The 17,500-nt window shown below is 39.0% G+C and overlaps 2 protein-coding genes across 3 annotated transcripts in view; one reads left to right on the forward strand and one right to left on the reverse strand.

Annotated features, from left to right (window-relative positions):
- The window catches only part of LOC135203654 (kinesin-like protein KIF27), a 647,339-nt gene that overhangs the window by 531,513 nt on the left and 98,326 nt on the right, over positions 1–17,500 (reverse strand). For both annotated transcript variants that reach the window (XM_064233508.1, XM_064233507.1), the window contains exon 15: positions 13,488–13,585. In XM_064233508.1, the coding sequence (XP_064089578.1) occupies positions 13,488–13,585 (98 nt within the window). The remainder of the gene's footprint in view (positions 1–13,487; positions 13,586–17,500) is intronic.
- The window catches only part of LOC135203658 (myb-like protein I), a 20,515-nt gene continuing 11,107 nt past the window's right edge, over positions 8,093–17,500 (forward strand). Inside the window, exons 1-2 of the mRNA XM_064233517.1 lie at positions 8,093–8,273; positions 15,547–16,415. Of these exons, the coding sequence (XP_064089587.1) occupies positions 8,133–8,273; positions 15,547–16,415 (1,010 nt within the window). The 5' untranslated portion in view covers positions 8,093–8,132. The remainder of the gene's footprint in view (positions 8,274–15,546; positions 16,416–17,500) is intronic.

Below are 17,500 nucleotides of genomic sequence, written 5' to 3' on the forward strand. Positions count from 1 at the left end.
TCTTCCCATGTCACCCACCCCTCCCCTGCCCCCTTCCCCTTCCTTCACTCCCGTCCTTTCCCATTGTCAACGTTGAGGTGGAAAAAAATTCGGAAGGTCGAAAAGGAGACTTGGCCGAAAGATTCAAGTTTAAGTATAGATAAAAAATAATCTTCTTTTAAGAAAGATTAAGTGGCTGTATTCCAGGTATTTTATTTTTCTTTTCGTCCCGTATATTAAAAATTACGTTACGTGATTTCCTCAAGTTTCTAATGCGGAAAATCACCAGAGCTATTCATATGCTGAAGTTACAAAAATCTCTCTATTTGATTAGCTAGTGAAAATGAACTTTAAGAATTTATATATTATAATATATATATATATATATATATATATATATATATATATATATATATATATATATTATATTATATTATATTATATTATTATATTATATATATTATATTTAAGCTGCACTTTCTAAAGTCAAAGTCTTAAACATAAATTTGGAATTGTCAAAATTATTCTAAAAAAAAAATTTATGTTACAAAGTAAAATTTCCGCAGTATTTGAGTCAATCTTGGAAGCTAAAATTTACGAATATTTTCCTAAACTTTGACCCAAAGCAAAAAAAAAAAATAAAATAAATAAAAATATAATAATAAAAAAATCATGGCCTACCCCTCAGCCTATGCCTACAACGTCATACTCCTCTGATGTTAATGACTACATGATCTCCTCCCCCCCCACCCCCACCCCCCCCCCACAGCCCCCTACACCAACCCCCCCCCACTACCCTCACCCCCCTTTTTTCCTTGGAGGTCCATTCAGGCGGTTTCACTAACCTTTCAACATCATCACACCTCCCCCCTCATAACCTCAACCCTCCTCCCCCCATCCCTCAACCCCTCCAACCAAAGGGTTTCCTCCTCCTCCTCCTCCTCCTCCTCACACTCTGCCTCTTTCTTTCTTTCTTCCCCCTGGCCTACCCTCATTCCCCCAATCTCCTCACCATGAATCTTCCTCTCTCTCTCTTTCTCTATACACCATCATCGTCATCATCATCATCACTATATATATATATATATATATATATATATAATATATATATATATATATATATACAGCCGTCATGGCACGGACCACTGTAAGCTGTGATTTATTTTTCCTTGTTATTCCCCATTCTATATTTAAAAAAAAAAAAAACATTCCCTACCAAGCACTCAGAAATATTCATAACTTTCTAATTAGCGCGTGAGTAATAAAACCGCTAAAACATGACCCGAAAGCGTAGAACCTGTAGTAGCAACAATAGTAGTACTACTACGGACGTCGCCCCCCCCCCCAACCCCAACCCCCTGGGCTTAACCCCCTTCCCTCCCCTCCCCCCTCCCCAACACCGAAAGTTCGTGCATGTATTAATAACATTCAGCTGGTATGCAATCGAGGCAACGCAGAGTCCAACCACAGCGTCGTCACGAGCTTTGGAAAAAATAACCTCTCTTTCTCTCTCTCTCTCTCTCTCTCTCTCTCACCCAGCTTTAAAAATATAAAAAATGGCCTCTCTGTGACTCGTACTAATGTTGAAGTACCGACGTGATACTTTATATCGCGTCCCTCTTCCTCTATCGTTTTGAATATTCAAGCAACTGCAGGCGCTGATTCTCGAGGGCGACCTGAAACAGCTAACCAAGTCCCGAAGTGTGTGTACCTCACTCTCTCTCTCTCTCTCTCTCTGTTCCTCTTTCTTTCTCTCTCCCTGCTGCTCAACAGAAGTCCTGGAAGGGTGAGGAGGAGGAGGAGGAGGAGGAGGAGGAGGCAGAGGGGGGGGAGGCGAGCCCGCGTTGTTCCCGGAGCGAACCGGATAAAGGATTCGTCGCCGGGAACCATTCCGTCTACTGTCATCCTCCTAGCTTCCTTCGAGAGAGTCCTACGGGACCTCGAGGCATCGGAGCCGAAGGACGCCTGACCCGTAGGGCACCGCCGCGACGACGAACGAAGAGGATTTGCGACAAAGCGAACGGCAGAGTATTGATTTCTGGTGACGTCACCGTCGTCGCCGAAGCACGTGCTCGCCACCCCCTTTGGAACTGCCAGCCCACAACTTTGGGAACTTTTGTCTCTTCTCTTTTGTTTACTTGAAACGCGGTTTTATCATTTATTTTCCTCGTCCATTTTATTTTTTTTATATTTTTCAGGAGGCCGTTTTGTTCGTCTTCAACCTAGCGTAAGCCCCGAGGAGAAATGACAGCGGCCCTGCCACAGATTATCTCATCAAAATGTTGTTAGGAGTTAGACTCGCCTCCTTTTCATAAAGGAGCGATATAACTTGATGAATCATTGTCAACACCGAGTTCGCTCCATTTCGGGGGAGGCCGCGTCTGTTCTTCGTCCTGTTCTACTTTGTTTCGTCCCCCGAACTCCTCCTCTGCTTCTGCTGCTGCTGCTGCTGCTGCTGCTGCTGCCTGCTGCCACTGCTGCTGCGACTTCGTTCTATTGTGTTTTGTCAAACGCCCCTACCTCCTGCCTTTCTCTTCCCCCTCCACCCCTACCCCCTACCCAAACGACATCCCCCTAGCACCAACGCCGGCCCATCCGCCCCCATCACCACCTCCAGAGAAATATTTTAAAGATACAATTTCGTATTCACGGTGGGCTCAGCGCTGGAACTGTCGTTGACAAAAAATCTAGGCAAGTAGCAGGAGGAGGAGGAGGAGGAGGAGGAGGAGGAGGAACAGATCCGGCGATATAATTTAAAGGTCACAAGAAGTGGCCGACGGGGTGAAGAAGAAATTGGGTCTAGGAGTGAGTGAGTGAGTGAAAGAGTGAGTGAGTGGGCCAAGTGACCCCTCTCTCTCTCTCTCTCTCTCTCTCTCTCCTCAGCTCCACCAACTCAGCCACGCAAGGTCCGAGCTTACCCCTCGAACCAACCGCTCTACTCAAACGAACGCCACCACCACCACCACCGTCTAGGTACCTTCCAGCAGGCGCAAAGACGTTTCCACGTCGAGCTCGGGAAGTTCCAGAATTCCAGGCGACAAGAGGATGACGACGAAAATTCGTTCTTTCCTTTATTCAACATTACCTCAGTACAATTGCATTACTCCAGACTAAACCTCGTCCAAATTCCCACGTTCCAGAAAGTTCGACGCGACCCTTACTACATTCTTGCAACAGATTTCAAGATGATCTCAGTACGAAAAACGAATTACCATTTATCAAAAGTAACGAATAAAGTGGGCAGAGAAGACGCAGTCTACAGCCACTTAGATACCATTAAGTGAAAAATAATTTTTGGCCGTTCATCAACTATAACCCTTTTAATATCTCGGCCAGAGTGACGTCATATGCCGCGAAGGCCACCTCGCCAAAATAAATTCTCGCAAAGGTATTTGGTGGGGCCCTCGTTCCCTTGACTCCCCCTCCCTCCCTCCCTCCCCATTCCCATCCCCTTCCCCTCTCGGAGAGTCAGTCACCTTCCCAAACGGGCCTGAGTGAGCACACACAAACGTACACTCGCTCGCGCACACCGGAAGACAAGCATTAGCTTTCCATGGATAAAGTTGGACGCGTTGTGAATTCGCCGTGATGGAATATTGTAGTAACCAAGAATCCGCGTTTATTGAGGTCGCGGGGCGACTGGGATCTACCTGCCCGGCCGAGGAAGTGCATTAAAACTCTTCTTATTTCAACACCCCACCTACACCCTCCCCCACCCCTACCCTCACCCTCCTCGCCACCACCCTTCCCTCCTACTCCTACTCCAACTCCCTCTTCGCACTCGCCCCTGTATTATGACGAAGTGAGGCGCTGCTGCTTCCTCCTCCTCCTCCTCCAACGAGTGGTTGAGTCCTCCTCCTCCTCCTCCTCCTCACACTCACCTTCCTACTCGCTCCTTCTGAGTCGTAGGGCTACCTGGTGGCGGCGGTAGTGTGACCTTACCTGAAGATATCCAAATCTTCCTTCCCCTCCCGCCCTACTCCTCTCTCTCTCTCTCTCTCTCTCTCTCTCTCTCTCTCTCCACATGCCAACCTAAATCCTGCTGTTTCTTTCCTACCTGCATAAATCAGTTTAAGTAAATCACACTATCACTGACACAGAGCTCATAACTTCACAGTTTCCTTATCAATTTTGTCATAGTTCCCCCTTTAGCAGTCTTTGCTTATTCATTCTATTTTCGTTTCTTCTTTTACCCATCCTCTTTTTTTTCCATTATCGGAAGGACGTTAGCTTTATTTAGCTTTTCTTCCTTCGTTGTCCTTCCTACCCTACTTCCCTTCTCTCTGTTTCCTCTTGACAATTCTTTTATTCTCAATTATCTTCCCCGTGACGCCATTCCTCGCTCTCTATTTTGGGCGCCCCTCCTTGTCCAATTTTTCATAAAAAATTATCACCTTCTCCCTCTCTGTCCTTTCTCTCTCCTTCCTATCTACCCTACACGGACTCCCCGCTTCCCTTCTTCTCTCTCTTCTGTGTCTTCTCTTCTCTTTTCTTCGGTGGCCCTCTCCACCGCACTCCAAACTCCCCTCAGAACTGCATGAGGAATTCTAAACCCACCTCTGCTCTTGTCTGCTTCTGCCGCTGCTGCTAAGACCTACAATTCCTTGGGCGCTTCCTCGTCTCTCCAGTGTGGTGAGTGAAACGACAGTGTTCTGGTCCATAAAATAAAGGAAAATATGATGCATTCCTAAAGAAGTTATGATTCATTATTAAACAATTGCCATAAGAACTTTCAGATGTTATTAGTAACTTGCAAATGGTAACAGGAACTTCCGAATGTTATTAGCAACTTTCAAATGTTATTAAAAACTTCCAAATGTTATTAGCAACTTTCAGATGTTATTAGTAACTACCAAATGTTAAGAGGAACTTCCAAATGTTATTAGCAACTTCCAAATGATATTAAACACTTCCAAATGTTATTAGCAACTTTCAGATGTTTTTAGTAGCTACCAAATGTTAAGAGGAACTTCCAAATGTTATTAGCAACTTCCAAATGTTATTAAAAACTTCCGAATGTTATTAGGAACTTCCAAATGTTGTTAGGAACGTCCATATGTTATTATCAACTTCCGAATGTTTTTAGCAACTTGCAAATGTTAATACGAACTTCCAAATGTTATTAGCAGCTTGCAAATGTTAATTGGAACTTCCGAATGTTATGATGCGATCCTTAACATGTTATGGTGCATCTACTAGTAGTTATGATACACTATTAAATAATGAGCATACAAACTTCCAAATGTCATGATGCAGTCCTTCAAAACTTATGTCGCAATCTTTAAAAAGTTATGATGAGATCCATAAAAAGTTATGAGGGCAATCCTTAGGAAGTTATGATGCAACCATTAAAAAATAATGATGAAATCCATAAAATGTTTTGATGAAATCCATAAAATGTTTTGATGAAATCCATAAAATGTTTTGATGAAATCATTGAAATGTTATGACGAATTCCTCAAGCGTTATAACGCGATCCTTAAACAGTTATGACGAAATCCTTAAAAATTCATGATGAAATCCTTTAAAAGTTGTGATGCAATCATAAAGTTATGATGAAATCCATAAAATGTTGTGATGCTATCCTTGAAAAGGCATGAGATCCTTAAAACGTTATGAGGCCTTTAAAAGTTCTGATAAAATCCATAACATGTTGAGATGCAATCCTTAAAAAGTCATATGAGATCCTTATAAAGTTATGATGAAATCCTTAAAAAGTTATGATGGGATCCTTAAAAAGTTATGATACAATCCTAAAGTCATAATGAAATCCATTAAAAGTTGTGACGGCGTCCTTAAAAAGTTCTGATAAAATCCTCAGAAAGTTATGATGAGCTCCTTAAAAAATTCTGATAAAATCCTTAAAAGGTTCTGATAAATTCCTCAGAAATTATGAACTTAAAAAGTTCTGATAATATCCTTAAAAAGTTCTGATAAAATCCTCAGAAAGTTATGACGAACTTAAAAAGTTCTGATAAAATCCTCAAAAAGTTCTGATAAAATCCTCAGAAAGTTATGAGCTCCTTAAAATAATTCTGGTAAAATCGTTAAAAAGTTGTGATAAAATCTTCAGAAAGTTATGATGAGCTTCTTAAAAGGTCTAATAAAATCCTTAAAAAATTGATAAAATCCTCGGAAAGTTCTGATAAAATCCTGAGAAAGATATGATTCTACCGCCAGAAAGAGTTCATCCAGTTCTAAAACACTGATGAAGCACTCCTTAAAAAGGTTATTATTGAATACTGAAAAAGTTATAACAATCCATAAGAAGTCAGGGCGCTCTGGAGCACCTTGTAATCAACATTATTTCTTGTCAGGCTTTCTAATTTTGAGAGAAAAAACCTCATTATATGACTCGATAATACTTTTAATAACATCCAAATGACAGAAATTGCCTCTCAAATGTGTAACCAAACCCTGTTCTCAAAGAATGTCTTGTTAGATTATTCATCATAACACCCACTATGTTTAAATTAAAGGACATTGCTTCAAACGTCAAAGCACTGTCAGATTTACTTAACGAAAGGTGTCCTCATTGCATTCCATTCGCCTTCCATGTCAACCACATATAAAGTTCTCCTCTGGAAACTTCCCATTTGTATCAATTACTCATTGATCAACATAATTCTTTATGGCTGTTCTCAATGATCAAAAGACCAACAGTCGTTAACTAAGATTTATTTTTAAACTCTTGCTTTATGAGTTCATTTTATTGCATTTAAAACCTCAACTTAATATCCAAAATTCTTAGCAAGAGGTCTACCATTTTTTTTCAGGATTCTCTAGATATCATCAAAGTCTGCTATTTTTTTTCAGGATTCTCTAGATGTCATCAAAGTCTGTTATTTTTTGTTCAGGATTCTCTAGATATCATCAAAGTCTGTTATTTTTTTTCAGGATTCTCTAGATGTCATCAAAGTCTTTTTTTTTTTTTCAGGATTCTCTAGATGTCATCAAAGTCTGTTATTTTTTTTCAAGATTATCTAGATGTCATCAAAGTCTGTTATTTTTTTTCAGGATTCTCTAGATGTCATCAAAGTCTTATTTTTTTTTCAGGATTCTCTAGATGTCATCAAAGTCTGTTATTTTTTTCAAGATTATCTAGATGTCATCAAAGTCTGTTATTTTTTTTCAGGATTCTCTAGATGTCATCAAAGTCTATTATTTTTTTCAGGATTCTCTAGATGTCATCAAAGTCTGTTATTTTTTTCAGGATCTCTAGATGTCATCAAAGTCTGTTATTTTTTTTCACGATTATCTAGATGTCATCAAAGTCTGTTATTTTTTTTCAAGATTATCTAGATGTCATCAAAGTCTGTTCTTTTTTTTCAGGATTCTCTAGATGTCATCGAAGTCTGTTATTTTTTTCAGGATCTCTAGATGTCATCAAAGTCTGTTATTTTTTTTTTAAGATTATCTAGATGTCATCAAAGTCTGTTATTTTTTTTCAAGATTATCTAGATGTCATCAAAGTCTGTTATTTTTTTTCAGGATTCTCTAGATGTCATCAAAGTTGTTATTTTTTTTCAGGATTCTTCTAGATGTCATTCAAAGTCTTGTTATTTTTTTTCATGTCTCTAGATGTCATCAAAGTCTGTATTTTTTTTTCAAGATTATCTAGATGTCATCAAAGTGTTATTTTTTTCAGGATTCTCTAGATGTCATCAAAGTCTGTTATTTTTTTCAGGATTCTCTAGATGTCATTTTCAGGATTCTCTAGATGTCATCAAAGTCTGTATCAAAGATTTTTTCTCTAGATGTCATTTTTTTTCAGGATCTAGATGTTTTCATCATCTGTTGTGTACACTTCATGACATGACGTTGGCCATTTATCATTCCTAAAACACACGTACTATATACATACATGCACACCTCATATATATGTATGTATAAATACACATACACATACATATATTTATATTACTGTGGGTGTGTGTGTTTGTGAGTGTGTGTGTGTATTCAACCGTACCTTTAATCCAACTTCACAAAGGGCAACATATTTCAAATTCTGTCCCACAGCCTAAAAATGCCTCGCGTTGTTAAATTGCTTTAGCGATGACTCTTCCTCCCAGCTGTTCTCCCTCTTGCAGCAGAAGCAGAGGCAGGAGCAGTTTTAGCAGTAGAGGAAGGAGCAGCAGTAACCGACATCGGCGATGAACGCCAAACGGAAGACAAGGAGCCACGCGACGAAGGCCATCTTGTATCGGCATCAGTTCGCTCGAAGGACGTTGGTGGGGACACTGAAGGACATCGAGAAGAAGCGTAGGATACAGGAAAGGGACATGGCGCAGAAGGTGAGGACGTAGTAAGGATTGCTCTCCATTATTTGTCGATACAATCTCGTGTGTGACCTTGCCATACCAGACGTGCTAACTGTACTAGGTCAGGAAGTTCTGGGAAACTTCATGGCTTCGCATCTTAAATTCCGTCCATTTCAGTTCACGTGAGCTGGAAGCTTAAGTGAGTTTTTCTTCTTAAATTCCGTCCATTTTAGTTCACCTGAGCTGGAGGCTTCATTTTAGTTCACCTGAGCTGGAAGCTTAAGTGGGTTTTACTTCTTAAATTCCGTCCATTTAGTTCACCTGAGCTGGAAGCTTCATTTTAGTTCACCTGAGCTGGAAGCTTAAGTGAATTTTTCTAACAGAACACTTGACACATTTTCGACTTCTCTTGAACAAGAATCCTTTCCATTATGAAATAATCAGGGATTAATGGAAAATGGATCCAACTAAAACAACATCCTCTTGCACATTAAGAATCAGTCTAAATTGTGAGGTTCAAAAACCTTCTATTCTGGAGCTAGAGGATCATTAGAAATGAGTGGAAATTGAGTGAGGACATTGAAAAACCTTCTGCTCTAGAACTACGTGCCCCAAAATTTAAAAAAATGCCTAAAATCTTTGCACAGTGTAGTTCAAATTCGTTTAAGCCATACCCACGGTGGCCCACCGGTGCCACAAAGTTTTACATAGAAACATGTAAAAATCTTTACAATTTATCTTCTGAAGAACAAAATGGCCATACTTGTCAAACTAACTAAACACTCGTCCTCTTGCAGTGTAAACCCCAGTTTGTTCAAAGGGAATCTAGCAGTGTTTTCCAGCGACCTCTTGTTTATGGAAAGTATCTTTTGTACTTTATTTACGTTTCCATCCACCCTTGTCAATCTGGTGGCCCGAAGTTCGATTCTCGGAGCGGCCAACGCGGAACCAGAGGAATTTATTTCTGGTGATAGAAATTCATTTCTCGATACAATGTGGTTCGGATCCCACAATAAGCTGTAGGTCCCGTTGCTAGGTAACCAATTGGTTCCTAGTCACGTAAAAATATCTAATCCTTCGGGCCAGCCCTAGGAGAGCTGTTAATCAGCTCAGTGGTCTGGTAAAATTGAGATATACTTAACTCCATCCACCTTACCTTACTATATTAGTTATAGGCTTACAACCCTAATATAGCACTTTAATAATTAGTAAATCATAAGTATTATAACTTCATACTTCCCCCAAGACGTTTTATGCAGTGTTAGCAGATCTGTATCGACTTTTGGAACTTGAAAAAAATCCACAAATTGGCGAACAGATACATTTAAGAAATCCAGATAGAGTTTCGGAGCGTGACGCTCACTCTTCAGTGTGGAGACCCAAAAACCACACTCCGAAACTGTACGTGGATTTCCTAAATATATTTGTTCTGTGATTTGTGTGTTTTTTTTTTTAAGTTTCAAAGTTCGATACACGTCTTAGGGACGTATGAAGATATAATCTTATGAATTGCGAAAAATAAGCGGCTTATTATAAGGTGCTAAGACAGACTATTATTAATTCACTGAAGTAATGATAAAAGACATAATAATATAGATGTTAGTTAGTTTGTTTGTATGGTGTTTTGACGTTGCGTGGAACCAGTGGTTATTCAGCAGCGGGACCAACGGCTTGACGTGACTTCCGAACCACGTCGAGAGTGAACTTCGATCACCAGAAATACACATCTCTCACCCCCTCAATGGAATGCCCGAGAATCGAACTCGCGGCCACCGAGGTGGCACGCCAATACCATACCCACCACGCCACTAGGCCACTGAGGCGCATATATAATACAGATGGGTAAATGAACTACATACTTTAGATCAACGAGGGGCCTCTGGAAAACTTTGCTACAAGTTCTGTTAATATTCTAATGTAATTATAATAACTTGGGCGCTATTATTGTTCCACCACGCCCCCCTGGGGTTCTGGGTTTGTTTATTCGCTCATGCGATGTTTGTACCTGGATTGGTTTTGTACAGTTGATGAATGTCTTTGATACACAACATCAAACCTGAACAACTTGTTTATCGAAACAACTAAACAATCATCCGCATGAACAAATAAAACGGAAACAGACACGCCAAGCAAAACCCATACCCAGACGTACAGGCACACCCCACTCAAAAAAAAAAAAAAAAAAAAAATCATCGTTAAAAAAAAAAAAAAAAAAAAAAAAAGCAAGAACGCTGCAAAATCTAGCTAAAATGGTGTAGTGTTAGAGCGGCATTTATTTAATTAATGGCCATCTGAATGGCTTGACATTTCAATTTTCCAAGACTCCGCCGAAAAAAAAAAATTCGGCCATTTTTAACGTGGTGGACTGAAGGGAAAAAATCGTCTTCCTTGTAATGAAGTTGTTTGGTTCCTTTAATTACAAATGTATGGCTAAGGTTAGTGCGATGTGGGGTTGTTCTTCCGGGCAATACACGGGAACATACTTCGGAGGGGGAGGGGGAGGGGGGAGGGGGAGGGGGAGGGGAGGGGGAGGGGGAGGGGGGGAGGGGAAGGGGAATGGAAGGGGGAGGCGGGATGTACCATGATGAGTAGTAGATTTTATATATTTATATATATATATGTATATATATATACATATATATATATATATATATATATATATATATATATATATATGATTTTTTATCACATCACCGTGATTCATATATAGGTACATGCACTAAGCTACAAATGTCCTTTAATATCAAATGCACTACCTCTGAATTAATTATATTTTTCAGATTTTATGTTAACCTTAGGTAGAGCGAATTGGATATTGAAAGAACATTTGTAGCTTAATGCATATATATATATATATATATATATATATATATATATATATATATATATATATATATATATATATATATCATATATATATATATATATATATATTTAAAGTGTTTGTTTTTTAATACACAATGGTTTATGAATATGAATGTATATATGTAGAACGACGTACTTATCCAGCACGACAGATAATAACAACAGTATTGATAATAATAAGGGTTTAATGTTACAATTCTCGTGAGCCACAATAGACGGAAGAATGAATCAGTAATTGACCGAATAAACACTGTTGCAGATCATTTAACATACAATTCCTGTGTACCATTCAAGTTGCTTCACTCGTGCAAGAATGGGCGAATAGGGGAATTTAGTAACAGCAAGCAAAAAGGAATACCTCTCTGCATTTCTGCAAGCAGTAACATATACATTTTATATAAAACGTTCTTTATTCAAAGACTATAAGTTCGGTTGGTGTACCTATAACTTTCCAGGTTTTGTCATACTGTTGACGACACGATGAAGAAACTATTGCTTAAATGTTCGCATATCAAGGAAAGCATTCCAAAGAGACACGACAAACTTTCCCTTCGCATGTCATGAAGTCTTGAATATTTATAACAATAAATAAATAAATAAATAAACGAGAATAATTCTTTGGTATGATAACAAACAAATTTCAAGTACCCACAACTAAATTTCTTTACTAAGAAATTTGATTGGGTTTGGTGTTGGGCCATTCTCGAATTCTAAATCATACAGATAACTATTCTTCCTAAATCATGCATATAACTATTCTTCAGCTTCAACTTGTCAACTATACGACAGAACTCCACGCAAGCCATCTAAAAAAGATCTGTGAACCAACCTATTTCCTATACTTATCAACGAAATACCTTCTTAATCTTCAAACACATTAGTGAATCTGAATCTCACTCACTCTCTATATCTTTTCTTTCGCCCCTTTCCTCTGAAATCTTCATCAGCAGTCAAAGATGGTCAGAATAAACGATTCTTGTACCATTTATAATAGCTGTAACGTTTAATCTTCTTCCAGATTTCATTTAAAAAACTAATATATATTGCAATAAATAGGTGCTGACGTAAATCATAGCAATTATTCCAAACATCTTCCTTTAAATGAGGATAAATATGCTTTCACCAAACTGTAGGTGTCTTTCACGTGAGGCAGATCCCTTATATTAGATTTTCCATGTTTAAGATGGACTTCAGTGTCTCCACTGACAGAACTACACTGGGTACTTAAGAATGTCTGACATCCACTGCTAACTTTTAACTTCCCTACCAACTATGTCAACCACACGTTACGAAAGTCAGTTGACATAGATGATAAAAAAAAGAAGAGAAGATGATTACCAAAATAGTACCTTACTGGGTAAGTTAGTAGGACAACCACACTGCACGTCTGAAAAAGAATTTGCATTTCGTATGATGAATTTACTCACAAGAAACGACTTATTTTTAAAACTTATCTCGTTCAAGTAGAAGAATTGTTATAAAAAGTTAAAAGGCTCTAGTCATTATTGGAAAAACTACGTTACCAATTCTCCGATTTGCAATTTATCAATTACACCAACAGATCTGGAAGAATCTCTCTCTCTCTCTCTCTCTCTCTCTCTCTCTCTCTCTCTCTCTCTCTCTCTCTCTCTCTCTCTCTCAGCCGGTCAAAGTCTTTACAATAGTTTTCAAAGCACTGTTCCCCAGCTGCAGACCACAGAGGTTCAAAGCACCCGAGAACATTTCTCAGAAATCGCGGATTCAAGATTGACTTAAAACTACAGAGTACACGGGGAAAATAAAGAGGGGTTGGGGGGGGGGGGGGGGGTGGGGGGGGGGAAGGAAGTTCTAAGGAGATTTGTCATACTTACAATTAGCTTAATGGGGAGATATTCATTATTGGTTGATACATGTTAGCTGCTTCAGGGAGAGAGAGAGAGAGAGAGAGAGAGAGAGAGAGAGAGAGAGAGAGAGAGAGAGAGAGAGAGAGTAGTCTAATGGCAAATTTGGATGTAAAGTACATAAACAAATAAATAAATAATATAATATAATAAATCAATAAACTGAATACATAAAAATTAAAAAAAAAAAAATAAAAAAAAAATTAATAAAAAAAATAAATATAATTTAATAAAAATATAAAAAACATATAAACAAAATAAATACAATAAAATAAATAAATAAATATAGTGTACGTATACAAAACTAACGTAATTCAGACCAATTTCCGAAACAAAAGCGGAACAACTACAATTTCAGTACACATACCAGCAAACTAAGTCCTATCCACACACACACACACACACACACACACACACACACACACACACACACACACACACACACACAGCAACGTAAGGAATAGAAGCGTGCTTAGATGGGACCTGCAGTCAGTCTACTTACCTTTCTCAGAAGCTGGGAGGACGAACCTACATGCAAACGCGGCCAAATGTCAAATCTCCATTTGACCGATTCCCCAGTACAACGTGGATTCTTAAGTCCTGCAAGGAAGAACATGAACATTTCTTGAAAATATTTATTTTTTTTTAAGATGTGAATTGGATGTTTTTGTTTCAGTCTGTAAGCGAATTAAGTTGCTTTTCCAAAATACCTTTTTGATATAGTACGTGGATTCAAGATTTGAGATTGGAGTTGGGATACAGAATTTAGGCTAAAGGCCATGCTGAGAGTTGAAAGGGGTAACAGGAGGAGAACCTCAAAGCAGTTGCACTATGAAGCTATTGTTAGGAGAGGGTGGAAAGTAAGATGGAAGAAAGAGCATATGAATGGAGGTACAGTAAAAGGAATGAAATTGCAGCTAGGCGCCAAAGGAATGCTGCAAAGAACACTAAGTAATGCCTACAGTGCACCATGTGAGGTGTGCCGACGGCACTAACCCCATACGGAATCAAGATTTAGCGATTCGTTTAATCTGTTGGGTTTGGGGGGGGGAGCCGCTTTGGAAGACCTCCTGAGAGGTCTAGCCAACATAGACAGTTAATTAAGAGTCCTGGAACAAAACAGTTCAGGTAGAGCGGATTTGCTAAACATTATAAAAGCAAGGAATCGAAACAGATGGAGAAAGTTGAAACGAGCGGCCGACCCTGCTATACAGTGGGATTAATAAGGTCGAAAGAAGAAGAAGAATAAAAAAAACTTTTCTTAATCTGGGTTGTAACGTTTTAAAATTCCTTCCATTTTGCTGAAGTATCCAGAATTTTCATAAAAGAATAAAAAACAAAAGAAAAACGGCAGTGTAGGTACTCTACCTTTTTTGTAGAAATAAATTTACCTACTAAACGCACAACAAGCCTAGCCAATGAAGCATTAGTTTATCAAAAAATAAAATAAAAATAGAGATATTACATTATATATATATATATATATATATATATATATATATATATATATATATATATATATATATATATACTATATATGTATATAACATAAAACTGACTTTTATAAGTACTTCCAACAAATTCAGAAACGCTCATAGGTACATTTATAACTACTCAATGATAAGCACAAACAGTGAAAGTCCGCCAATCAACCTCACATTGCATGAAATGGTTGGTTCTGTTACCGACGAAATCGCCATGCAGGGAAATCTTAACAATTAATTGAAACTGAAAGTTCAGAAGGCAAATGTGCATTAGAATTCTACATTGTTCATTTCTAAGAGATATAATTTGTTTAGAATTTGAGGCAATGAAGTATTTTTGTTTTGAATATTCATAATAGTTTGTGTAATTTCATTTACAAGGCATTTCATATATGGTAATTGTGCATTAGAATCTTTCATTTCTGAGAGATACAGGTTCTTTAGGATGTCAGAAAAGGAAATGTTTCTATGTCGAACAGTCATTACTGTGTCATTTCATTAAACAAAGACTTTAAGGTATTGTAATCATAGCAACACTCCGCAGCATCACAAGACGAATACAGTTTGCTGTTCATTACTGTATATGTACAACGCCTTTTAGGACGTAAGCCAATGACATATTTCTATTCCGAACTGATTTAATTGTGTCATTTCATTTAACAAAGATATAAAGCTACGTAAACATTGAAACACACTGCAGCATAACAAGGCATGTACAGATGGCGGTTCTTCGTTGTACATACAACCCCTTTTAGGATGTAAGTTAATGAAATCTTTCCATTTCGAACTGACATAACTGTGTAATATTATTTAAGAAGCATATTAAACTACGCAAACATTGCAGTAAACAGCAGCATGACGAGGCAAGTACAGTTGGCTGTTCATCATTTGTACGTGATACGTAAACACGACTTGACTGACCACCAACTGATACAGGCGTCGGACGTTAACGGCTGCGATCTCTCTCTCTCTCTCTCTCTCTCTCTCTCTCTCTCTCTCTCTCTCTCTCGCCACGGATACTGTCGGCATCTGGTGCCCCGCAGCCTCTCAACCTCCTCCCCCTTAATTGCCCTACAGGTGGTGCTCTTCCTGGCCGGCGCCACCCAGCGGAGGGAGATCCGCGCCCGACAGGTATCCCGACTGGTCTCGATGTTCAAGGTGGCCGTGACCGAGAGCGACGGAGGAACCGACACCATGCACACGCCCGTGCAGCAACAGCAACAGCAGCAGCAGCAGCAGCAGCAACAGCAACAACAGCAACAGCAGCCGGACAGGGAGAAGGAAGACGGGAGCACGACGGGGTCGGACCCATCGGAGATGTCTTCCGGGTCTTACCAGAGCAGCAGCAACGTTTCGCCCATCCCCGAAGGCTCCGGCTCGGCCCTGTGGATATCGGGGGGCACCCCGAAGCGCCAGAGGGCTCTGTCTGTGGACGTGCCTTCTGAGGCGCCCTTGGACACTCCCAGACGGAGATCCGCGCCAGAAGTAGTGGTGACCCACGTGACTTTGGTGGACGATGATGACGCCGACGAAAGACCCGCATCCGCCGAGGGGGAAGAAGCAGAGAGGGAGGAAGCAGATGAGTCCCTCGACAACGGTCATCAGGACACAGCGGCGGCGGCGGCGGCGGCGTCGGGGGGAATGGAGGGGGGAACGTCACGCGAACCCTCTCCTGCCTCACCTTCCCCCAGCCAGCAGTACCTCCCCAGGTTCTCACCGACGCCCGACGACGCCGCAACCCACGGGCGGCTCAGCCCGACGCGAAGCCCGTCCCGAAGTAGCATGAGGAGGCCTTCGGTGTCTAGGGCGAGCAGCAGGATCTCCAAGATCTCCGCGACTTCCCTGGCCTTCAGAAGACGAGGGGCGTCCCCTGCGCCCACGCAGCAGACGCAGCAGCAGGAGTCGGTGGCCCTGACGGAGATCAGCGCGCCCCTGGAGGATGCCAGGTGAGGTCTCCCTAAACTAAGAGCTAAATTTACAGACTCTCTCTCTCTCTCTCTTTCTCTCTCTCTCTCTCGCTGACTACAAAATTCAAGTATCCATTCTCAGCACAGCTAAGTTCGAACATCTACAACAGATGGGTATAGTTTAAATTTGTAATTATAGCTTAAATTTATAGGGTTCTATCAATAGATGATACAGCTTAAATTTGTAATTATAGCTTAAATTTATAGGTTCTATCAATAGATGATATAGCATAAATTTGTAATTATAACTTAAATCTATAGGGTTCTATCAATAGATGATATGCTTAAATTTGTAATAAATTTGTATTAAACTTACATCATAAGGGTTTCTATCAATAGATGATATAGCTTAAATTTGTAATTATAGCTTAAATTTATAGGGTTCTTTCAATAGATGATATAGCTTAAATTTGTAATTATAGCTTAAATTTATAGGGTTCTATCAATAGATGATATAGCTTAAATTTGTAATTATAGCTTAAATTTATAGGGTTCTATCAATAGATGATATAGCAATTATTTGTATTATAACTTAATCTATGGGTTCTATCAAATGATGATATAGCTTAAATTTAATTATAGTTATTTTAGGGTCGTTCAATAGATGATATAGCTTAAATTTGTAATTATAGCCTAAATATGGTTCTATCAATAGAGATATTATTTGATAAATTTGTAATTGGGATAGCTTTAAATTTTATAGGTTCTATCAATATGATATAGCTTAATTTGTAATAGCTTTAAATTTATAGTTCTATCAATGAGGATATAGCTTAAATTTGTAAATTTATAGCTAAATTTATAGGGTTCTATAGATTTATAGCTTAATTTGTAATTATCGCTTAAATTTTATGGGTTCATCATAGATAGCTTAAATTGATAGCTTAAATTTATAAGGTTCTATCAATAGATGATATAGCAGCTTAAATTTGTAATTATCGCTTAAATTTATAGGGTTCTATCAATAGATGATATAGCGTAAAATTTGTAATTATAGCTTAAATCTATAGGTTTCTATCAATAGATGATATAGTTTAAATTTGTAATTATAGCCTAAATCTATA

Source organism: Macrobrachium nipponense, chromosome 36 (genome assembly GCF_015104395.2).
Source record: "Macrobrachium nipponense isolate FS-2020 chromosome 36, ASM1510439v2, whole genome shotgun sequence".
NCBI classification, from domain to species: domain Eukaryota; kingdom Metazoa; phylum Arthropoda; class Malacostraca; order Decapoda; family Palaemonidae; genus Macrobrachium; species Macrobrachium nipponense.